Source organism: Stegodyphus dumicola, chromosome 2 (assembly GCF_044657685.1).
Source record: "Stegodyphus dumicola isolate Sdum_Otavi_A_Nest chromosome 2, ASM4465768v1".
Taxonomy (NCBI): Eukaryota; Metazoa; Arthropoda; class Arachnida; order Araneae; family Eresidae; genus Stegodyphus; species Stegodyphus dumicola.
Window position 1 is genome coordinate 146,761,734 of NC_140769.1, and position 26,760 is coordinate 146,788,493.

The 26,760-nt window shown below is 31.4% G+C and overlaps 2 protein-coding genes across 3 annotated transcripts in view; both read left to right on the forward strand.

Moving 5' to 3' along the window:
• MED31 (mediator complex subunit 31) overlaps positions 1-19,310 on the forward strand; it is a 56,672-nt gene extending 37,362 nt beyond the window's left edge. For both annotated transcript variants that reach the window (XM_085811211.1, XM_085811210.1), the window contains exons 2-4: positions 4,859-4,939; positions 11,490-11,586; positions 18,967-19,310. In XM_085811211.1, coding sequence (XP_085667337.1) covers positions 4,859-4,939; positions 11,490-11,586; positions 18,967-19,171 — 383 coding nt within the window. In that variant the 3' untranslated portion in view covers positions 19,172-19,310. The remainder of the gene's footprint in view (positions 1-4,858; positions 4,940-11,489; positions 11,587-18,966) is intronic.
• Positions 19,303-22,750, forward strand: l(3)80Fg (dnaJ homolog subfamily C member 16 l(3)80Fg). Its single transcript, XM_035366828.2, has one exon. It carries the CDS (start codon positions 19,303-19,305, stop codon positions 21,655-21,657), a length of 2,355 nt encoding a protein of 784 aa, XP_035222719.2. The 3' UTR covers positions 21,658-22,750.
• The last annotated feature ends 4,010 nt before the right edge of the window (positions 22,751-26,760 follow it).

A 26,760-nucleotide genomic window follows, 5' to 3' on the forward strand; every position in this document is an offset into this window, starting at 1 on the left:
TAATGACTAGGTTCACACGCTGTCTAGTTTAACTATTATTTCTTTTAACTAGAGGGTTTATTTTTGGTGTGGCCATTTACTACAAACGGCCTCTGCCCCCTTTTTCGTTTCGTTTCTTCCTCTCTCTCTCTTTTTTTCCTTTTATATGTAAATGAAGTTTTGGAACTCCGAACTGTTGAATCATCCGAACTAAGATTTTCATAATAGATTTCATTTTAGATGGATGACTGCATTGCCATTAGCAGCCAGCTCGACAGCAATTTCCCAAATTTAAAAAATTGTCGGTGAAATCGAGTACAACATCCTAAGTGGGGCCTCTGTGTTCATTGGTTTGGTTTTGCCAGATGTCAATTCCGGTAGCGCAACAGCACTTTTTTTTTATATTACCGCAAATGGCCTTAAAGCACAATCAACTTTATAAGTAAAATTCCTGGGCATGAAAGGCCTGAGTATCTGTCCACCATGGTCAGCGGTCAACGAAGCCATTAGCTTAAATAATTAACGATTATTAATGTTATACTTTTTGTTCTTCTCCTGAGGCACTGTAGCCTACTGCTGGCCAAGCCCGCCTCAATCAGTCTATGCCATCTGGACCTATTCATGGCAATATTCCTCCAGTCTCCCATATGTATGGTATTAATGTCATCCTCAACAACATCAAGCCATCTAATTTATGGCCTTCCTCACTTTCTAGCTCTCGTAGGTTTAGTAAACGTGAGTTGTTTTACTGGGTTTGTGGCTTCAGTTTTATATACTCATCAAAAACATCAGCAAGATTTCTCAATGTTCCACTCCTGTAAAGAGTTCTAATATTCCAGGTTCCAATAATTGAATCCATTTTCTTGCCATGTTGCTTGGGTGAGATCCATCCAGAATTAGCTCCTTGAGATTTATCGACAGGTATTATTCTTGTACTAGTGTGATCAAAAAGAATCGGGAATGATCCCATAAGATTCCACAAAAATTTTATTTTTTAGTCAATATTTATTTTATCCTCTTAAAAGTAACCCCCTCTGACTATAATGCCGTTTTCTCAAATCCTTTAAACCTGTTTTAAAATTCATATTCGTAAAATTCCTTCAGCACTTATACGATCTTTCTTTTATTGCATTGATAGAATCAAAGGATTACCATGTAACGGAAATTTTAACTGTGGAAACAGGTTCAGGTTAATGATCGTTTTGGACCTTGCTTCAGCTCATGTATTTTTGTATACTAAATCAAAATCAAAATTAGACTGATGCAAACTCGTGGAAACAAAAATAGCATTCGAACAAGAATCGTCAAGTGTTATACTCGCCTTTCGAACTACGCATTTGTATCGTTAATCGCTTCGTCATCTTGATAATTTTGCATCACAGTCAGCTAATACTGTCTGAATTTGCTGTCATTGACAATAAACGAATATTATGATAAAGTTTTACTAATTACAATCTAATAGTACCCCAAAATATCCACTTAATTACCGAAACTCATATTCTCGAGTGATAAATGTCACATCCTTGGCTCGATTTGCAAAATAAGAGGGCCTAGAGCAAAATCTTTTTGAGAGTGTCCCTTCCCTCTCATTCCATTCCGTGTAGTAGATATGATCGCTGAGAATTATATAAATATTTTGTGAAATGACCTAATAATTTACTATTTATTTAAAGTTATTTTGAAAAATGCATATTTCACTTTCTATAAGTTTTGTTTTTATGGTTTTATTCTATTAAGTGTTGCATAAGCTAATACATTTTAAACCAGATTAAATTTTTTAAAAAAATATTTATGTTTAATTCTGTGAAAAAGACTATAATAAAAAGAAAAACCTAAAGAATTCGGGCTGATTTTGTTACAAACCTTACCTATTTGAAAAATGAGATCAAATCAAATTAATGCAACTAAATTGTATGTTTCTTAATAAACAAGTGTATAACCACCTCTAGAATAATCAAAATGACCTAGCTAATTATGTAACATCATGAACTTCAAATGAGGTGGTCATGCAATATCAAAGTTTGGGTCTTCAAATTGACGTTAGTTTACAATTTTAAGTTTCATTAAGCGATACGAATATCCAAGGAGAGAGAAAAAATTCGAGTGTCTGATTTGCGAAAAAAATAAATACAAAATCCACATTTTGTTGCTGCTTATATGCCTTTAAAACACAGAACTGATAACAGTTGTAGAAACATTAGGTATTTATTTTTTAAATATTCGCCTAAAATTATCTCAAGGAAATAATTACGCAAAAGTTAAAGAGAAATGATATATTCAGCTATAGAGAGACATCAGAATTGCTCTAAAATGAAAACGCACTATTATAGATCAATTTCTCTTTCTTTAGCATCACTCAAATTTAGAATCCTTTCTCATTCGTGGCATTGTTATCAACTTTCTCACACTAGTTTGATCGAAATTGATTTTCCATTTTTATTAATAACAGAACATATCCTGCAAACAGAGTATTAAATTTTGGCACGAATGAACAAATCCTGACCTTTGTTTTTCGATAACGAGAATTTCAATTTGTTTCGATATGTATCCGAGAGAATTTTGAATCTTTTCTCCGATAGCAGGTCATTAAAAGTGCTCGCGTCACTTTAGGATCCCTAACAGAATTAGACATCGTGCTTGGAGATAAAATTGCTAAACATATCATCTCTCTATCTCCAGATTACGTCCGCTCGATCCGTTAAGAAATACAAATCACGTAATCGTAACTGTCAGCGAACATAGATGCCGGTTTTCTTACTTTCTTCCCCTCCCTTATATGTTTCAGAAAGTAGTAAAGATTGATGGGAGAAACGTTTCAATGCTGAACGGCTGCATCTTATTTAATCAGAGACTTAAGTGAGAAAAGAAGGTTTTTAGGTATAGGCGGCTAAGGATTATCAGATGACATTTCTGATTTGATCTCTAACGTCAGTAAGATGGCTTTATATGATTAAAATGAATTTAGCGTAATCTAAGCACTAGCCTAACTTCGTAGACTGCCGTCCAGTCTCTACCTTTCAGAACCAAAACTCTTAGTAAATGCAACAACATTAAACAACTAAAAATTTATTTGAAATTTAATTAGAAGTTTTAGATCTAAAACAATTCACAAAATAAATCCCCTCTTCTTGCGGAATTCAACTTTCTTGCTACAATGATTCAAAGTATTTAAAGCATAACAACCTGCCTGTGGTATTCGGCGACTACTAATTTAATTTTTCGGACAGAAAGACTGAATTGGTGGTAACAGCATTAGAGGCATACCATAGTAAAAGAGTTTCTTCACAGTAGACTGATGAAACTTAAGATTCTCATTCCTATACTATAATTCTCATTTCTATAACATTCTGGTAGAGTAGTGGAATAGATGAAACAGCAGAAGTGCAGGAAGGATTTAACATAATAATGTGTTAACTAAGCTAAACCCTGTAAGGCATTAATTTATTTTATCTGGCCAGTTATTTTATGTTCAAAATTATACTGTCATTTCCTCCCTTTGAGTTTTCCTGCCAGAAAGAAAATCCCTCTCCGCGTGTGATAGCATTCAAATAAAAGACTGCTTATCTCTGAACTAATAAATATTTTTTTAAGAAAATCGCAGCAGAGTCTTATCACTGCTAAAACACATTCTACCACAGTCACCAGATATCAATATTATTGAGCCTTTGTGTGCTGTGTTGGAGAGAAATTTGCATAAGCGCTATCCACCACCACCATCAACTGAACTTGCCAAAGTTTTATGTGAAGAATGGTACAAGTTTCCCGTACAAAGCATACAAGACCTCTTTTTATACATTCTCATAAGATTGAAAGCTGTTTTGAATGCCAGTGGTTTTCCTACCTATTTAGTCGAAGGAATGTGTTTTCATTTCGGTCTTTCTATATTTTTGTCTGACCTCTGGACCGAGTGAGTATGTGACAAAATGATGCATGAAAGAATCAGTATAAAGCTATCTGTTAGTACAATTTAAATAAAAAGCCACTAATCTTCTTTAATATATGTGGGACTGTTATAAATGTAAAATAAAAAATGTTTCAAGGACTTTTATAATATAATGCTAATTACTTGAAAAAATTTGAAGTTAATTTTTTTAAAATTTGTTTTATAATTAAGTTAAATATTAGATTATATTTTTAACCCTTTTGGTCCTACGTCCCAGATAGAGATTAGATTTCATACTGCATTGGGTAAATAAAACCGACTTTTAAATGGGTTTTTACATTGTCACTGTTTTTAAGGAATTAGGGAACAAATATATGAATAAAAAAACCTGACAATACTTGAATATATGAATTAAAAAAACCTGACAACATTGCAGACGGTGCACTTATGTTTTTGAGCACGCCAATTACTCAAGTTTCAATTTATCTATTATTATTATTATTTTTTTAATTTTACAGCAAATGCAATTTTTAAGGCATACTTAGTATGAAATTGTTCTTATTAAGTAGTAATTTAACATTTTTAATGCCAGATTTAAAAAATGTTGAATAAACAGATTTATTTTATTCTTACAAATTACAAAAGTGAAGTTCACATGTAGGTAATTGCTTTAGTCAATTCAGTTCCTGTTTGCTTGATAGGTCCTTAATTTTTTTATTGATGGTCATAAAATGTACTTAATTTTAACATGCGGAAGTGTGTTTGAACCATATAAAATTTAAATCGATGATCATCTGTGGTCCAGGAATGCAATTTATATATTAATATAATGCAATTTATATTAATTCCTATGGAGAAAACTGTTTTTGTGTACGAACATTTTGGTTGATGAACAGCCTTCAGGGATGAATTAAAGTGGTGAATCAAAGTTTCACTGTGTTATTTTAATTGTATATAATGTTATGTTAATTGTATGTAATGTGTATTTTATTACAGAAACTGAAGAGCAACAGTGTCTGAGATTTCAGATCGAGTTGGAATTCATACAGTGTCTTGCCAATCCTAATTATTTAAACTGTAAGTTTTTTAATAATTATCTTATGATTTTATGTTTTTAATGTCAGAAACCTGCCTTTGTGATATAAAACTGATATAAATACTTAATGTTATTCATAAAACTCTCTTCTCTGCAAGATGGCATAAAATACTGGGTTCTTTTCTGTTAAAGGTGTGCCAAATGTACACATTGGCATGAAATCTAACTAGATGGCAGAAAACCTAATGATACATAAAAGATTATGAAAATAATAACTATTTTATATGTAACTAGCAGCTTCGCTGCCAGCCTTCGTCTGGCTTTTAAATGTACCGGAAAAATGGCTGAAGGGAACACCAAACGTTAAATTTAAAAAATGCATAGAATTTTACTCTGCAGAATAACTTCATAAAAAAAAAGTTATTACGTATAACAAAATTACAACGAAATAAGCAATATCCCTTAATACAAATATTAATTATCGTAATAAATAAATTAACCAACTTCCCTTTGCAAAATCTTAAGAACTCAAATGGTATAAAGGAAGTTAAGAACTTTGTTTCCTAAAAAAATCACTCAAAACTTTCAATATCTTAAAAACAGTGAAATGAGCAATAAATAACATAAAAGAATATATAAAAAAAACAAATTCTGAAAAGCAAAGTATAATTAATGATATTTTATCTTATATTTTTTTTCTCTTAAAAAAATTAGGTGCTACTTTGGTAGACGGTTGCACGGATTTTTGGCGATTTACATTGGCGCAATTGTTGGCGCGGTTTTTATAGTCATCAGCCGTCTTGAAAAATGCTGTTTCTACGTATTTTATGCATATAGTAAAGTATTAGAAACTTTAAAAAAATAAATATCGTTTAAAATAATGAATTAATTTTTTGTTGAAAACGTTGTTTTTTAAGATGGCTGGCAAATGTAAATAAGTACATTTACTAAGAGTATAAAATGCTAAAGTAAGGTTAAATTATTACTTTCATATAACAGAATAAAAACACCGCTATAAAAACATTGCACCAACATTTAATTGGATTAAAATATTGCTTAAATTGAATATCGAATTAAAAACATCATACCAACGTTTAAAAGAATTAAAATATTATTTAAATACTTTAAAATAAGTTTTATAGGATTTAATTATTTAACATTAAAACATATGTGACAATAAATATCTCAGGAATTTTTGAAAACATTGTATTAATTTTTTAATAAAAGTTGAAGTATACAATTATAAAGTAAAAGAAAATTATGTACTTACATTTTTTTAAAGTATTTTACCTGCCGTATATTGATAAGTACCAGAAAAAAAAAACGATCTTCATCTGTGATCCACATCTCTCGCACTTCATTGGAGAAGCAATTAGCGAGGTTTTCTCCAAAAATTTAAAATAAATTTCCTCTGACGCTATTAACAATTTATAAATAAATCTTTGATTAGGAAAGCCAAGTTGGGCAAATAAGGTCTCAAAGGGCAATTTTTTTATTCTGATACCAATAATTCTTGGTAATTACCAATAACAACATTCATCTTCAAAACGGACGTATCCATTCCATTTAAAATCTGAGGAATTCGAAGAGATGAATAATAAAATTTTAAAATGGCGTGGTAATGCACAAATATTCAGTAACCAATAAGGGAGCTGATTACATTATGCATGGAATTAAAATTATTTAAATAATCATTCATAATAAAATCATTTTTAAAACAAATGCAAAATTAAATTGTATTTTAATTTTAACAGCCATAAATAATGTTTAAAACATTAGATTAAATTTATAGATATTAATAAAACCAATTATGTTTTTTTCAAATAAAAATGCAAAATTAAATTGATTTTTAATATTTAGCCATAAATAATATTTAAAACACGGAATTTATGCATAACAAAATGCGTTATTTTTTAAATAAAATGACAACAAAGTATCAGTTACCATAAATAACTTATCCAGCAATGGGTTTACCATAAGTCATGTTACTCACCAAAAGAAAAATTACCAAAATCTGTGCAACCGTCTACCAAAGTAGCACCAAAAATTACAATGAAATAAGCTATATCCCTTAATACAAATATTAATTATCCTAATAAAAAAAACTTTCCGTTGAAGAAAAAAAATCATGCAAAACTTTTCAATATCTTACAAACAGTGAAATAAGCAAAAAATAACACGAAAGAAACTCAAAAAACAAAACATTCCGCGCAGAATTTTACTCTGCAGAACAACTTTATAAAAAACATCAATAAAAATGTATTATATATAAAAAATGGCACTGAAATATGCCACTCTCTTAAAAACGATGAAATACAATGAAAAATTGTTGCCAAACCCATATTTCTAAAAGAATGAAACTATTAAAAATGATGCGATTTCATCAAAAATCTATCAACAACAATAAGAAAGGAAAATTGTTGCCAAAATCACATTTGTAAAGATGTGAGAAGTGTACTCGGAAGCTTCATTTAAAAAAAATTTTAAAAATACAAAATTTTATTTTTCCAAAATTCTTTTTGTATAAGCAGTCGCAAGGATGAAAGTTTAACGTGTCCAAAAATCAAAGAAAAATAAACTGTACATTTTTAAACATAAACTTTTTTAGAAAAAATCCCATTGAAAAGGTGTTAAGCTCACTTTGTTAAATAAATTCGTATTGAATCGATTTATTGAAACACGAAATTTATTTTAAGTTCGTAAAATAGCTAAGTGCCTACATTTCATGACGATGTGAAAATGGAGTGCGTAGAGTAAAATCTCGCTTTCCTATAGCCCATTATGTCTCAAAATGACGTGATTTCGTCACAAAGCATAAAATAAAAAAATTCAAATTCGAATTTCGAAAAAATCGCTTCGAGGTGCACTGGCTCTTGTCTAGATGCACCTATGTACCAAATTTCGTAGCCGTGGGTTATTAGCTTACGCGCAGCGCTAACGAAAGACACACACACACACAGACAGACTCTTTGTTTTATTATATGTAGAGATGATTATCATATTCCATGTGTAAGCTGCATTCTTAATGTTTACTTCTAAATTAAAAACAAAAAAAGATGATAAACTGTGGATAGCCTGTTTACCACCTATTGTATTGTCAGTATCACTACAGAACCTCAGATATCCTCAGAGCCATGTAAAGAATTAGATGTTTCACACTTCAAAAATATTTCAAAATTTTTTTCAGGTTTGATACATGTTGCCAGGTTTGGCGAGTTTTCGTAACTTGGCAACTTACACATAATTTGCATTCTAACAAGAGAAGTATGTTTTTTAAATGTTTTTTTCTTATCTCTCCCCTCAGATATTCCAAACCTCTAACCTCTTTAGGTATGCGTGCAAACACCTCGGATCCCCAGATGCCCACTCTAATAGTTTCAGTAAGTGTCGTTATCAGTGCCAGGTTCATTCTTGCTCACAACATGAGAGGCACAATAGCTGTAGAATAATATGAGTAGAAACAATTTATAAATAGGCATTTATAAACACAAAACACATTTATAAACAAATAGTGTGTTTCTGTATTAACTTCATTCAGAGTAACCGTAACTATTATGTTAAAAGTGATGAATTAAATAATAGTTAAGGTGAGATAATTTGTTGTAGAATATTTTTTTTCTTTAAGTGAACCAAAAAGTGAAATAAAATAAGACTGAATTGGTATATACCAAAACCAATCAGTTTAATTTTTTTATTCAAAAGCTACTAAAATGTTTTGGTAATAATGTAATGTATTATCCCGTTTTTAGCTATTACTTCCTTGTACAAACTAAAGGAAGTATTGTAATCACACACACACACACAAAGAAAAAATATTATATTTTAATGAAAATATCCATGTCAACTGCTCTCGAAACGATTTGAGCAATGTTTTTGTATAATATTTGTACGTACGGGTAGAATAATGGACTGTTTTTGCTAAAAATGGATTCAAAAGAGATTTTTGGATGTATGCATCTCGCATAACTCAAGAACGAGTAGCCGTAGAATGTTGAAATTTTGTATATAGGACTATCATAACATGTGGTTGTGCACCTCCCTTTTTTGTTGAAATTGGTTGCACCAATAATATATAAATATAAATTATCTCATTTCTCACTTTGTTTCTTGCCTTGGTGAACTTAGTTTTTTTTATTCGGATATGTTGGTAAATTGTGCATTTTTTGCTTCAGAAGTGATTGAATTATGTGGTTTTTATGTTTCAGTTAAGATTTTTATGCTTTTAATAAATTTGTATGCAATAGTTGCAGAATTGTCAACAATTTAAAAGTTTAAGTGTGGAGTTAAGCCTAATGAACAGCCATTTGTTTACATTTGAAACTGTAGAATGGTGAAATAAGTCAGTTTTTGCACCTTCAATGTCTTTTTGCCAAGTGGTACAAAAGTAAACTTTCAGTTTTGTGCACTGAAAAAGCTGCTTTCTTGCCCGCTGGCCAAATTGCTTGTTTTTCTTATAATAATTTTAATTGTAAAAAAAATGTTTTAATTGCATTTGGTGTTTTATGTTTTTCTATATCTTTCAATTTTTAATGAAGATGTTTTGAGTTTTTATGTATTTTTGCTTTGCCGCGAAGTGAGAACTGAATTAATTGAATGAGAAATGTATCTCTAAGAAATTCAAGGAAATAAGTTTAATTGAAATGCCTCAAAAAATGTGTATAATTGAATAGGCCATACGAAAAAGTTGTGATGTCTATATCATATTTTTTTAAGATGGCATTACCAAAATTAGCCAGTTATTTTATTTATTTGTGTTAGTGTCATATGTATTACCATAGATAAGAAATCTGTCATTTCTGCAGACGGTACTCAGTCAACTCAATTGTCTTGGAATATTTTGAAACAAAAAGTTCTACACTGCATGCAGAGTACCACATGGCAAATGCTTCCACGTTATTTTGCAGAATAGTGGAGATATGTCAATAAAAGTGATGATGATTTTTTGGCCATGCTACATGTAATTCCTAATTGTATGTGGCTGACTGACTGATAAAAAGAGCACTTTCAAGAGCCATTTCTGTTTTTGTTTTATAAAACTGGAGGGAATTTAAATTTAATGGAATTAAATATTTAACAAGTTATTAAATTAGTTAATGGAATCATTTTTAACTTATGTATTCTTAGTTATTTGCATTTATTTTCATATTTAAAAATCATATTTTATTGATATTATTTAAGAAATAACTGATTAAAAGTTATAGGTCATATATTACATCATTAAGAATACTTTATAATGATTACATCATTATAAAGTATTCTTTATAATATAATAATATAATTCTTTATAATATAATTCTTATAAAGAATACTTTATAAGTCTTTGCAGTATTTCTGTGTTTAAAAATCTTTGAAACTTCAAAATTTTTGTTCTAGAGATCATTTTTAAATTACCAACATTTGCAGCTGTTAAATAAATCCAATTTGTTTTATAGAAAAAGGATTTCTCTAAAAATGAATAAACTACTCAAAAGCAGAATTATGGAGATTTTTAATTAGCTTAAGAAATCTTTAAATCTTGCAATATACACCAAGTGAGTTTTTGTCATATTGTGAGAAGTGTCGCTTTCCTACCATCCAAGGTGGTGGAAAATTTGTGAAATGCCATGCATCCTAAGTCCTGCCATAAGTATTTATTATTTGAAATTATGGATTCATATTTTTTGTGTGTGATTTAAATAAAAAAGTACAAATGGAATTGTGTGTACAAATGCAAATTTTGAAGTTTGTTTGATTTTAATTAAATTAGATACAATGTGTATCATAAAAAATGATGGGGAATGTGTTTCATTAAGAAAATGGAAATGTGGTCAGAGGTTATTAAACCCTTTGCGTTTGAGAGGCGACTCTCACTCACCATGTGATTTGATGCTGCAACTGGAGAGGTGACTCTCATTCTCTGTGTGATTTGATGTCGCAACTTGAGAGGTGACTTGCTCACCACTGGGTTTGATAAGGAACTCGATGCTCTGCAATAACTGTTTACGTTTAGATTCTTTGAAGCAGGTTCCTACGTTCTTTCTGTATAATCTTATGAAGTGTAAAATGATACCCCTTTAATATTTAAGGTAAGATTTTCATATCTGAAATCTTATCTCTTCTTATCTATCACAAAGTCTGTTCCCAGAGAAATGAACCTGGAAAAAGGCATCAAACAACATATTATTGTAATACTTGCACCAACAAGCCGAGCATGCAACTTGGGAATTGTTACATGAAATATCTTACACAGAAAAATTAGAGACTAATATTTAAGAAATTATGTTTTATAAAGTTGTAAAGATATAAAAATTTATACATTAATTTGTGTGTGTAATGATGTTAAGTTACTGGAAAGAAATTTGTCAAAAAGGCTGCGAAAAATCTCGAGTTGTTGGTGCGGAGTGCGAAAAAGGCCTCGAATGCAAAAACTTAAAAAGTGTTCCTTAAAAGTTTCTGCATCATTTAATCAGATAGATAGAATTTTACTGTACTATCTTTTACTGAATTCATAATTTAGGTCTAGATTAGTTTCATATTGTATGTTTTATTTTTAGTAGCTGCATATTTTTTTAATACATTAAGTTATTTTATTGCTTATGTTCGTTGTTTTAGTTTTAGCACAGAGGAATTACTTGAAGGACAAAGCATTCATAAGCTATCTGAAATACCTTCAATACTGGAAACGACCCGAGTATGCCAAATACATCAAGTACGTGTGCTTTTATTCATTTTTGTGTGAACATACATACATGAAGAATAGAAAATTACTTTTTATGTGAAAATTTATGCAACATCCCTTCAAAGTTGGGCCATTTAAATGTCTGCCGATGTCATTACTATTTTGAGAAGAGTTGAGTAGTTGAGTTGTAAAAGCAGCCCCTCAGCAGCAACAGCAGGCAGAAAACAGTGAAATGACTTCCAATAGCTTGAATGAATAAGATGCTGTTAAATGTGTTAATTATGCGATGGAAATTCAGTAACAAGTCGACAGGTTTATAGCTAGGCTGTAGTAGGATTAGGAAATTTCATGTGTATAATAATACAACAGCTCTGAGACTATGTGGCATATGAATATTCCTTTCATAAGCAACATATGTGCTAATGAAATTCATAGTCCATAATTATTAGTCCAAAGGGGCAATTTGCCCTGAAGGAGTATTATTTTCATTCTAGCATTTTGTGTTGGTTCATCATAAATGTCCGATCTGCATGAATGTATGTATGTTTCTCACATTGTGATAAAAAAAAAACAGTACCTAGAGTCATCCAATTTTGAATGACGTACGTTTCTGCCCAAATATGGGTATCTGGCAGCCTGAATTTGGAATTATCTATTTCATATTTTGTAAAACATTAATGAATTTTTGATTAACAAACTCGGTGATTTAAAAACGAGCAATGGCAACACTCTGTGGGGGGAGAACCTGTATATCTCCAGCATGTGGAATTGTGTTTTGGAAATTCTAAAGATATGCTCATTTTAAAATTATTTTGTGACATTGCTGTTGAACTGAATTTTCAAGTTACTTAATTTTGGTGATGTCTAACCTATTTTCAAATTTTTCTTTAGCATAGCAGTCTCTAACTCAAATTGCATGCGAGCTGGATGCACGATCTCAAAGCAACTGATGAAACAATTTTTTTCCCTCCCAAAAATGAAAAAAATTTTAAACAAAAATTTTTAACTAAATTGAAATTTTATTTATTAAATATTTATTAAAACATAAATAATCGTTATTAATAATGATGCAGAGGGGGAAAACATTTAATTTATATTTGTTTTTTTCTTGTTTGAAATCTAAAGATTGGTATCTGCAAAAATTTTCTGATGGTGATGATATAGTTTAAAGTCAAACATATTGACAACTAAATATTAAGCTGTTAAGTGGTTATGACAACATTTTTCATCATGCTTGGAATACTACCAAAATGTAAGTGATAACATTTTTGTCATTGAAATTAATCGTATTGTGTTGGACGCATTACGCGGTATGTAGTTCTTAAGGTTTAATTCTAGCATAGCATGGTTATATGGCATATTGTTTACAAGTCACGTACATGTACATTCATGTTCTTGCAATCTGCTACTTGAGCATTATTTTGCGAGCAATCGGTCTGTGCACGCACTTGCTCCCTTATACATCGTGAATCGAATTTGCACAATTTGGCTTTATTTTAGTCTGCATTTCAATATTTTACATATTGGTGATTTCAGGAATTGTTATTTTCTTCAAAATATGGCTAAAAGTTATTTGTGTGCTAAAGTATTTAAAAGCAGTGCTTCAAGAGGTATCATAATTCAGATTAATTCTTTGAACATTACAAATACTTGATTTGTATATTAAACATCATAAAATTTTTTGTGGAAATAAAAAAATATCAATAAGTTAAAAACAATTTTCTGTTATTAATAGAGGTGTAATGATATTGCTTGTCACTGTGAAACAAAATCCCCCAGTGTGAAAGGAGTTTTGCAAAATTTCATTCCTCGTTTAACAGGTTAAATATTCATACTGACATTTATTTCAAACTAGCTTTACCCGCAGCCTCGCTCGCTTTGATGTCCTTAAATAAGTTTCAACTCCCTGGGAATTTAAAAATTACACTCCGCGTAATTTCAGTAAATACTGCTCTTCTTGCCTAATAGGCCACAGATATTTTGTATTTATGCCTGACCAAAGGTTATTTTTTACAAAAAAGAACATTCGAGTGCTTTAAAATGATAAAACGATAGTTGTTAATCGCACACAGTAAAATATAAAATATAAATGCAATTTTTCAAGCAACAATAACAGAAATATATAAAAGGAATGTATAGATCTTTAAAAAATATGAAACAAAACGTTAAATATATAACAAAAAGGCAAAATGTCGATAATAGTTTGAAGTAAGTTAATTAGAGATCAACTTATTAATTTTTAAATGATTTTCCGCATGTAAATCCATGAACTTTGACCTTTTCGCCAACCCACTGGTCGATCGGATACCAGCTACCACCTCTTTCGCTTTTTAAGCGACAAAAACAGTTGCACCAGCAATGTTCCTATCATTGAGAGTGTGACACAAAGAAATTTGGATAATTAGATCAAAAGTTATAATTTTTATCACCAATTTATTGGACCCACTGGGGAAGACCTAAGAAAAATTCCCTAATGTCGCTATTGAGTCTCATTTAAACTAGCGTTTTTAGAGTTTTTAAATAATATTTTAGCTGATTAAAGTTATACAAAGATGAGTATGGTATCGATGGACTCTGAGGAATTTTTGGAATCGGGGATTATGTGTTCGAAATTGAACTAACCGCCGTTCCATAGATATTTGTGAAAAAATTAATTGCCGTGTCGCCAAATCCCTTTAATAGGGAAAACGCCCAAAAAAGTAAGTGAAAAATGTAGGGGAGTTTTTAATTAATATCTCGGCTAATTAAAGTCATAAGAAGACATTTTATAGCCTATAACCTTTTTTAATATCTCAAAAATATTTCTTGAAAATTTCATGATGATTAAGTAATTAAGGTGTGAAAGCGTAACAAACAAACACACAAACAAACTCACATTCGTATTTATAATATTAGTAAGGATAGTTCTAATATGTTGAATAAACCACTAAATAACTTACTTAAACTAAAACAAGTTATAAAAAATTTTGAAGTGGGACAAAACTTGAAAATAAATAATACTTTTCTTTTATTTATTGAATTTTTCTTTGGTACATTTTGGAAAATGCATGTATTTTTATGTAAAATAAGTACAAACTTCATTATTTGTTCCCATTTTGATTTTGTAACTTTGAGAGAAAAATTAAGGGAAATGAAAGGAAATGTAGATGTTCATTGGTCAGTTTGACTTAATTCATTTTCAGCTATGCGGAAAAAAACTTGTTCACATTTAACTGTACTCCTAAACGATGTGATTATTTTTATTGTAAAATTTTGTAACTTTAGGTATTTATCTTTTGATATATATACAAATAGAAGTTCATCAAATGCATAGCTTCAGATCTTTGAATAAGATTTATATAATAGTGCAGATTAATTGGGGTACTGTCCTGATAACAGAAAAGTGTCTTAACTAGCTCCATTTGTAGATTTTCTGAGGCGTTACACATATTCGTTTTTATTAGTAACGAAAATGAAGTAATATTAGGTTCCAACTGAAATAGTATTTTTGCCTTTTTGTTGTCATTTACATTTTATTTTGACACCTAAGAGTAGATTTTAAACTTCATTGTTTCCAACGTAGCTGCATCATTTTCTCTTTCTTTCGGTTTTGAACATTTCCAAATTTAAATAAATTGTCATAATTTTTATTATTTAAATCTCTTTACTTTAGTAATTCTCATTTTAAATTATTTGAATTGTGAATATCGTAATTTTCTGATTATAACAAAACACTAATTGTGGTAGTATAAAAAATAACTATTAAGGTCTACCAGGAAGGGATGTGTAATAATGTTAATTCAAATTTTAACACATATGCAGGTGTTCATTTCAGACATATGTGGCTCTCTGTCTTTTATCACTGCATTCATAAACATCCACTCTTCTAAATTAACTGAAACAAAAGTATCTCATGTCCATGCGATTGTGTGAACATGCCTATGGTTAAGTATGACACTGTATTTTGTACAAATTCTAGCAAGGAACAAACGTTACAGAAGCATGTCAAAATTTAGTGTGGTTGCAGTTTAGGATAAAGCATGTAGTAGATGGTTCAAAAAATTTGAAATACATCTTAATGATAAACCATGTTCTGGGTAGCCATCTGTTATTCATGATACTATTGTATAAACCATGATAGAAAAAGATCCCTTTCTGACAGCATCAGAGATTGCGGAAAAGCTTAATTCAACTCAACAAATCATTTTGCATCATATTAAAAAACTAGGTTTGGTCTTAGAAGTATTCCAGATGGGTGCTTCATGAGTCATGTTCAAAACATTTGCATAATTGAGTCATCATATGCACATTTCTGCTTGCTTGGAACAAAAACAAACCCATTTTGGACCAGATGATGACAGGGAATGAAAAGTGATTACCTACAAAAACACTGTTAAGTGATGTACAAATTGCTACATGGTGAAGAGGGCTGTGAAGCTGCCCTCTTCCACCTCTAAACCGAGTTTGAGCCTGAATAAGAGAATGTTGCAAATAAGGTGGTGCATTCAAGAACCAATACATTATGACCTTCTTAAACACACACACACACACACACACACAAAAAAAAAAAAAAAAAAAGGAAAAAAGAAAATTAGTTTAAAAAATTTGTTGCATCCACCATAGTCCCTATGCTCACCACTCTCTGATTATCACTTGGGTTTTCTCTTTGCAAATTTTTTTGAAGGGGGGGGGAAATTCAAAACTGAAGCAAATGCCAACTAAGCACTACTTGAGCTCTTGCCTCTAAGGACAAGACATTTTTCAAAAATGGTATCAACAAATAACCATCACACTCAAGAGGTCATAAGGAAGAATGAGATTTATGTTGTACAAAAAGTATAATTAAATGTATGAAAAATGTATTATTTTCTTTCATTTACTAAATGGACAGAATTCTATGGTATGCCAAATATAAACAATTATGATAGCTTACTTTTTATTTGCAATAAACTATTTTAGTACAGTCAAAAGTCGTTATTCCGGACTCGTCGGGACTTCGGCGATTCCGGATTATCGATTTTTCCGGATTATAGATCGTCAGTTTAAATCTCGTAAGATGGCATGCAGAAATTCTAAAATTAAAAATATGAAACCGTAATTTATGAAATAAAGAACAGTTATGATCTAAAGGGTATCAAAATTTGCAAAAAGAAAAAGCTTAATATTTATTTGTTTACTTAAATAAACATTTCTTTCAATGTAAGTTGTTTAAGTTTTGCTTCGTTTCATGTCATAATACTTTCTCTTTAATTCTATTAAACAGACATAATTTCTTGTTCAGTTACAAAGTTCCGCTGTTCATGTCCTATAATTGCTGTGTCAAGAACACCGACTAATTTGTCAATCGAAATGTTTTCGTTTTCAATAACCTCTGTCACTTTTCTTCGCTATCGGAAGCGAATTATAATGACGAGGAACTTGTTTTAAATCATATCAAAGACGGAGCATATCGAGATGAAATACTACATTTGGTAAGGAATTATAAGCCAAATAAAATAAAAACATCTGATCTTCAATTATAAGCCAAATAAAATAAAAACATCTGCGCTGAAGATAAGGATAATGTTGACAGATCAATTTCCAATTCATTATGTGCCCGCCGGCGCGTTCCCCCCGCCGAGCAGCGTGAAATTGATAAACAGATTTCGAATTTCAAAACATACTTTCGCTTTAGATCCTTTACATATTAACAAATATATATCGGAAATTCTATTTGATATAATCGAAAGTTTAAGCTTACTTTTATAAAATTGCTCTTACAGTCTGCAAAAAATAATAAGCCGGATCCAATTCGAAAATTAAGGAACAACGCAATCATCAACATTAACTGAAATAGATAATTAGATAATTTTAGCTTATACGTCCATTATACATAAAACGTGCATGCGAAAACGTATTCTGCACTTGCGCACACTCATATGTGCAGTCATAAAAGGTCTTACGCGCACGCTTAAACGCCTATGCGCATGTGTCAACGCGGCGCATGCGCAGAAAGTTTTTAGTTTTGAGGTCCGGATTATAGATCATTCCGAATTATGGGTGTCCGAATTAACGACTTTTGACTGTAATAGTTAATAGTAAACTATTTCAATAATAAAATATTTTAATTGTTTTTAAATATGTTATTTCCAATTCCAGAGAAGTTTTTCAATGTAAAATTTTTTAATTTATATGCATTTATCTCTGTTATTGAATCAGGTTTTAATTGGTTCTTGAAATAAAACTATAATTTATTTCTAATACCCTGAACTTGATTCTTTCCTTTTACTGATATTTCCGAAGTTTTGTTGAGCGAGCATGTTTATGAGAATTTTAATTTCATTTGCTCGGAACAAAAAAGACAAATATGAAGAGACGCCATATCTAACATCTTTTTGGGCAAAGAAACAGTTTTTAAGGAAATTAAAATTAACTGTTTGAGTCCCGGGGGGGTATTGAAAAAAACACTTTCGAAGAATCCCAAGCAGCGCAACCGCGCTTTCTCTAAATAAGTACGAAAAGACCTAAGCAGTCCAACACTGTTTGTTTTATTTTATGTCAAGAATTATTAGTTTTATTTTATGTCAAGTGCGGGTGATAGCGCTTTCTTTATGTTACAATGATGTGCACTTGATTTAAATCAAGTGCACCGTCAGTTGTCCACAAGGTTTGAAATGTACTAGATTTTCTCGACATAAAATCTCAACAGTGCGATTGTGCTGCCTGGGACTCAAACAGTTAATAATAAAAAACTTATTTTTGAAGTGGGGGAGAACTGAAATATGTTTACATTAAGAACATATAGATGAAAATGATGTGTTATATGACTTAGCATTACTGCAGCATGAGAAGAATTATAGTTTTGGAGAGAAGGGTGAAATAAAATTCCATTTAGTTCGTCTTTGGTTAAATCGCAATTTTCTACTTCTATAAGAATGCTTCTTTTGATTTTCATAAATGTAGCTAATTCCTGATGATAATTATAAAATTCTTATACTAGATGGAAGAAATTAATGTTTATTTTAATTGTCATGCCCGAAATCACTAGTATTCCGAAATGTCACGCCCAAGAATCACTCAGGGTAATTTTTTGAATGCATCCTATTGTACCCGAATATATATCGTGGGAAGTTTATTTCGGCTTCAATTCAACAGAAGGCAGCACTTTACTGAAGGTTTCAAAGGATAGAGGTTTATGTTAAAAGTGCGCGGCAATTTTTTTGATTGCGCAGAAAACATTTCATTTTTGCAATTAAAAAAATTTACTATTTATGCACCCAAATCATCAAAATAACTTCACAGTTAAAGGGTTAACTGTGTTGAGTGCTGAAATAGAATCAGTCTATCAATTGTATTCTTATGCATGTTTTATCAGTTGATATTTCTGTATGGCGTTTTTAAAATGAAATCAGTATTATGTGTGTGTTTATCTCTTTTATTTTCTACTTTTAGGTACCCAATGTGCTTGTATTTTTTAGAATTGCTCCAATATGAACATTTTAGAAGAGAAATAACGAGTGCTCAGTGTGCTAAATTTATTGATGATCAGCAAATACTTCATTGGCAGCATTATACTAGGAAACGTACTAGATTTCTTCAACCACAGCCAGAAGCAGCTGCAGTAACTGCAGCAGTTCAACCATCACAGAAGCCCTAAAATTTTATTCATCCGAAACAAACGAGAGGAGAATAATCTCTCTCACTTTTTCTCTAAATTTTGTTTTCAAATTATTTGGGGCTAAATGTCATGTATTTTACTTAAGAAACCTCTGCATTAAATTGACATAAATGAATTACTTAAGTTTAATTGTTTTCTTTGTGATACTTCAATGTGTTATTTCCCTAAGAGATCCCTATGCAATTCTTGGTGTTGCCCGAACGGCATCGATACCGGAAATAAAACGAGCTTACAAGCGATTGGCAAGAGAGTGGCATCCCGATAAGAACAAAGGGCCCGAAGCCGAATCTAAGTTTATCGAAATCAACAAAGCATACGAACTTTTAACTGATCCAGAACGAAGGAGGCTCTTCGATCGCTCCGGCATAACTGAAGATACGCCGAACTTTCGACAATATCCCGATTATTCTCAGTTCAGAAGATACGAGAATGATCCGTTTGAGCATATATTTAGCCAAGGAGGTTTTAACTTTCAGTTTAAATTCAACCAAGGTTCATTCTATCATAAACATACCATTACTGCTAAAGCCTACGAGAATCATATTATCCCCAACAGTAATTTTCAGCCATATTTAATATTGTTTTATGGAGAGCTGTGTTTTGCTTGCATCAGTGCCGAGCCAATATGGAGAAAACTGATCGAAGAACTCGAACCACTCGGTGTTGGGTTTGCTGCCATTCATGCACAGCAAGAGAGTGCCTTAGCACACAAAATTGGTGTTAGTTCACTTCCCTATGTCATTGGTCTTGTAGATGGAAGAGCTGTTCATTATAAAGAACGTCAGTTGAGCTTTGTGAAGATTGTAGATTTTTGTCGCAAGATTATTCCTGCAAAAACAGTAATTAGCGTGACAGATAAGGTGGTAGACGACTTTCTCAATGGATGGTACGATAATAGAGTTCGAGTTCTGATATTCAGTAGAGCGGATTCCATTCGGCTTAGGTACATGCTGATTGCTTACAAATTCCGTAGCCGTGTGGCAGTGGGTCACGTATCTCTGGAAAGCGAGGATTCCAAAAATACGGTCAAAAGGTATAATGTGCAAACCAAAATGGAATCTCTTTTAGTTTTTAATGAAAATCCTTCTAAGCCTATTGCTACTTTGAGCATGACAGAACTGTCTGTTGCAACTATGAACGATGTTATAGACTCGAATAAATTTTTATTATTGCCTAGATTATCGTCGCAGACCATCTTCGATCAGCTGTGTCCCACGGAAGCCGTGCGAGCACGTAAATATTTATGTGTCATATTGATAACTAAGAACACGAACGAGCATGATCCATACAGAGCTGCTATGCGCGATTTCATTCAGAAGGTTGATGTGCCCAATGACAGAGTAAGATTTATGTTTCTTTTTGAAGAAAAGCAGAAAGAGTTTGTTAAAGCACTAAGTTCCGGTATGGGTACACCGGAAGATCCTCTTCTCCACGTCGTTCTTATTTGGAGAAAATCGCATGATCGTGTTCGATACCAGTGGCTGCAGCACGGTTGGGATATCGATGACGACAACATGAATGCCACAAAAGAGGAGTTGCATGCTGCTATGAATCACCTCATGCAATCGACAGAAACTTTACCATATGATGCTAAAGTATGTATGTTAACAGATGAACATGCTCTGAGTTTATTCACTAGAGTTCTGAACAGAATGATACTTATGGGAGATGTTCTATGGGATAATATTACACGTCAGGAAATATTGCCTGCATTATCAGTTGTCTTATCTGTTGGTTTCATTATCTTGGTAGGATACATTATGTCTTATTTGGTCCAATTAGAAGAAAAAAGCATTCAAGAGAAATACCAAAGAGAAGGCAAGCAAATACCGGGTATGTCTGTTAAAAGTAAACCAGAATTCCATTTACATATACATGAGCTCCGGGGCGAAACGTATAATGGTCTCGTTAGACTTCTTAAACCTGGTTGTAGAACTATTGTGCTGCTGGTCGATAATGAATCCAAGGTTAAATTGTTACCTGTATTCTATAGATGTGTGTACCCTTATCGTAAGAATAAGACTTTAATGTTTGCTTTCATTATGGTGGAGAAAAATCTGGAATGGTATCGACGTCTGCTCCTCCAAACTCTTGGTGAATCAAGGGAACTGAATATTAATCCAAAAAACTGTATTGGTACTGTTCTTTCTCTTAATGGCCATCGGAAGTACTTTTGCGTCTATCATGCGAAACATGCCGAACAAAGCTGGAAAAGGAAAGATGGTAAAGTGAGAAAAAATGAAAATTCTGCAGCCGGGGAGTTCATAGGGTTCGAGGATAGTAATTCCGAATCCGAGAATAGTGACGTCGAGTCTGGAAAAAAACAAAACATGGAGAATGATTTGTATGGAAATATTCTTTTTGAAGAACATCTATTAGATGGACTTTCTAACTGGTTAGATAGACTTTTTGAAGGATCTACGCAAAGATATTACATTCAGTATTGGCCAGATAATATGAAGTAATTCATCCATACTAGTCAAAATATGCGATTTAATATATTGGTTTGTTTTCTACTGCTTTCTTTATCTCACTTACATATAGAATCTAAAACTGCATCGTTTTCAGTGATGCTACTTAAATACATTATAGTATTAATTTTGTACCTGCAATAGATAAAGCAGATATAGATAATGAAGTAATATATTTATTAAGAAGACATCCGTAAAGGCTCTAATAAATTTGAATGATTACCGTTTCTGAATTAAAACTATTAGAAATTTAAATAGTTAATTGTTCAAAAATCAATATTTCAATTAATAAAAGAAATAAACAAAACCATTGGTTTTGGAACTGATGTCCATGTCAGGCATGCTGAAGATAATATTATGAATTATTGAATGCCATTAACTTTTTATGAAAATTTAATTCATGTAATTTTCCTTTTTTAGATAAAAGTTTATCAAAAGCATTGCTAAATTATCAGTCCTAAGCCAACTGTTTCACATAAATTTGACAGCTTTTAAATTTCTATAGCTGTTTTATTTTGAATCGATTTGTTCGGCACGACATGATGTTTAAATGAATTAAAACACACTCTACTTTGTAACTTGCCTTCTTAAATCATTGCTCATGCTTTTAAAAATATCGAAGTTTGTGAATTACTTCAAATATTGTAAAAAATCATTAACACATTAGATGTTTTTGTTTTAAAGTGGCCAACTTGATAATTTTTTATTTAATGTATAAAAGTTCTCCCCCTCCTTGAAAATTGAACATCTTCTGTATTTATTAAACTACTTATTTATTATCATTTCTTTTTCCCCCTTTTTTTTGGGGGGGGTGAGTAAGCCATAACTGAAAAGCAAATTTTATGATATCCTGTCTGTCGTACTGTAAATGTTTGCATTTTAGTGTTCAGTATGAATAAGTATCTTGTAAATATGAGTACTTGGTTTATAAAAGACTTGTCACAGATGAAATTTTGTTCCTACTCTATCAAATGTGTTTGGATTGTCACTCTATTACCACTTGAATATCAAATGATTGTAGTTTGTTTTTCAAAAATCCATCTTATGATCTTGCAGCTTATAAATAAATTTTGTGCTGTCTGTATAATCTGGTTTTTTTTTTTTTTTTTTTTTTTTTTGACACTTTTAATAACCAAAACTCTTTAATAATCACCTGGATGATATTTGATTTCTGTAATTGATCTGATTAATATTATCAGTGAACTTATAATTCTTGAAACTTGAACTCAAAACTTGCTCAAATTGTAACTTTTATATTTTTACAACTGCAAATACTTAGTCACAAATACCAGATAACCTAGGGAGCCTATATATTTGTTGGAAAGCTTTGTACTGAGCTGAACGACATATTTTCCATTTCTTATAATCAAGAACTTCATTTCATTGTGAAATTATATTATTTTAAATAAATAACTCAACAGAAATTAAATTTATTTCTTCCCGTCATTCAGTCTACCAGAAAACCTTTTAAGCTTTCCTTTTAAATATCATATCTTTTGATTACACAAATAATGTATTTCCTCACATATTTTTGCCCCTAACATTTCAGTGCCAGGTTTTGAAAATTTAAATAATTTTCATGTAATTTGCCCTTTTTCCAATGCATTTCAGAAATGAGCTCTGATAATTTTTAAAATGGAATTGCCCATATAGTGATTGTTTATTTTTTGCAAGCTACCACAAAGCTTTTCCTTCTAACTGAACTTCATACCAGGCTAATGCAAGAACCGACTCGTAGCAGCAGAGTAAAACGCAAATTGACATTCAGTCTCTGATTTCACAGAGTTAGCTGTACATTCATTTTCTGTAATTATTTATTTATTATTTAAGGCCCAAGGAGTAGCAGAGACAACAGTAAGAATGGGCAAGATTCAAGTTAGAAAGTATCTTTATTAGATATTGCATTGCTAATATTACTCTGCATTGCAATTAGAATATAAGTTCCTTTTAAAGAAATAATATTGTGATAGTTATCTGTAATTTAACCATAATTAGTTTTTATTTGTTATGTTCTTATCACAATTGTGTCTTTCTGAAATAAAATGATTCATATAATTTTCCCCTCTCAATTTTCATATGATAAAGTTAATAAAAAAAAGGGGAAATATGGTAAACAAAAATTAAAAATTACATTTTAGAATGCATTTGAGCAACATAATTGGCTGTTATGTTGCTCAAATACATTTTAGCATTACACACTTATAACAATAATGTACACTAACATACACAGTTTACACATGTAATATGTATACAATAACATACACAGGTTATAACTACGTAACATTACACAGTTGTAGCCAAACTGTGTAATGTTTTCCAAAGAGGAAAACCTTCCATTCATGAAGTTATACAAACATGATGAGCAAGCAGTCCATGAAAATTTAAAAACTCCTCTCAATAAAGGGTAATTTGTATTGAACTGTAATATGCAGTGGTGGCCAAAATTGTGGACACTTTTGGAAATTTTTGTGTTTTTGAACTTTGTATGCTTATAGAGAAAACGTTACGCTTCACAAAATGCAAACTTGTATATATCATTTTAAAGAGAATTTATTACTGAATTCAATTATTTGCAATACAAAACACAAAATTCAATTATTTGCAATAAAAAAAAGTTAAACGATAATAGTTATCGATATACATCAGATAGTGATGATTGCAGTGAGTTATCAGTACTTAGTAGGGTACCCTTTATTTTTGATTACAGCTTCACATCGACCTTTCATTGAGCTGACAAGAGTTTTAAGCTCTTCTTTCGTTATTACACGATGCCAGGAAAAAATTATAGCCTCAATTAGTTCCCTTTTATTTGAAGGGCGCCTCATTTGGACAAGAGTTTACAAACGGTGCCACAAATTTTCGATAAGATTGAGGTCAGGACTGCTTCCTGGCCATGTCAACAATTTAATGCTCTTTGTACGAAACATCTCTTTCGATATTTTGGCCGTGTGGCAAGGAGCAGAATCCTGCTGAAAAATAAACGAAGCATTGTTGGGAAAGAGATCTCTGATGGAAGGTAGAAGTTTTGGTTCTAGAATAGTGTCAATGTATTTTCTGGCATTCAGTGTCCCATCGATGACATGAAGGCGACCAATACCATCTTTTGACATGCATGACAAATCATAACACTAACTGGGTTCTTCACAGTTGCTTGAATGCAGTCAGGATGTAGCTCTTCTATTCTGCATCTTGCATATTTTCGCCCATCACTACCGAATAACGATATCTTAGTTTCATCACTCCATATAACTTGTGACCACTGATCATCTGTCCAATTAATGTGTTCCTTTGCCCACTGTAGTCTTTTCTTCGTTGCTGAAAATTAAGATAAGGCTTTTTTCGTGGAATTCTACCTCTCAGTCGAACATCTGTTAATCTTCTCCTGATTGTTCTTGAACTGACAGAAACACCAGCATCATTCAGATCACTTCTGATGTCCACTGATGACATTTTTCTATCTTGGAGACATAGTCTTTTTATTCTTCTGTCATCAATAGATGTAGTGCACCTTTTTCGGCCTTTTCCTTCTTTGTTTTTTATTGAATTTGTCTCTTGATATCGTAAACAAAACTTTCAGACTCCAGATGTAGTCACTGAACCACCCACCTGTCTTGCAATTTCAGCATAGACCACTTTCTCCTAACACAATAATATTACATCTCTTTCTAGGTGTCCAATCTGCTCTTTTATTTATGTCATTGCTTCTTGACTAAATATTAAAAATTTTTACAAAAATTCCTACTTGTAATTGCAGTGTATAAAAAACAGGTCAAACAGGTCTTCCTTCTACAGAACAAAGCAAAATACTGCATTGTTTCAAGCGTAATCATGATGTCAGCTTCTACTGGCAGTTACTAACATTTGATTGGTTCTCAGAGCAAGAACAGCGGTTGACCAGGAAAGCTAGACATTACAAACCACTTCATAACTGTGTTTCTTATTTATATTAAAGTACATATAACTTTTTTTGTATTGCAAATGATTGAATTTTGTGTTTTGTATTGAATTCAGTAATAAATTCTCTTTAAAATGATATATACAAGTTTGCATTTTGCAAAACGTAACATTTTCTATAAGCATACAACGTTCAAAAACATAAAAATTTCCGAAAGTGTCCACAATTTTGGCCACCACTATATATAGTTTGAAATCTATTAATGAATGAAGCTGAAGGCACAATGAATATGTAGTGTTCTTCCCTTTTATCTGTTAACTGTGAGGAACCTAGTGAACAATTAAGCGAATAATCACTCAAGTTCAGTAAAAGAAATTTAAATTCAAGAAGGGTTAATTACCCTTTATTGCTCAAAAGAAAGGTGTAAAGACAGTCCCTTTCTCAGGACATATAACAAAGATTCCACTTGGGCTTAAACTCAAAAATTTAAGAAATAAGAACTTAACTAATGACTAACTGAAGAAATTTAGCCGAAGCTAACACAATTCTAACTAGTTGGCCGCTAAATATCGAATTAGCTAGCGAAGCTATCAAGAACACTTAATACGGCGAAGCATAATAACATCTAAGAGAGATGTGGCCAAAAGACAAATGCACACTAGCCAGAAACTCTGATTCTTTCTGTGAAGTCAGTGGAACTCCGACTTAAATACTACTCCTTCTCATTTGCATTCAACATGATTCTAAAAACTCATTCTGGTAAGGAATTGTAAGCTGGAATTAGGAGAGCTAGGGCAGTTGCATAAACTTAAAAATAACTATTATAAACAGTAAAAATCCTTTCCTTGTTTCAATATAATGGATATTGAACCTTGTAGGAAGAATAAAGCTAAATTTTCAGAATGAACAAAATACTTTTATTTGAATTTTAAAACAGAACCAAAAAAAAAAAAAAAAAAAATGCTGCAGCTCTTAACTATCAAAATTTTAAACTCTTATTTACTACAGTTAAAACTCTTACAACTATTAAAAAACTAAAATCTTAAACTCTCCAAACAAAATATATCAAAAAAAATATTCCGAATCCCTTCTTGTTGCCACACCGTAAAATGCAAGCCCTTATCCTATTATTTATATTTCACGTTCTCTTTAAGTCACGATCTTTACATAAACTTAGGATAAACCTTAACAATATTACTTCT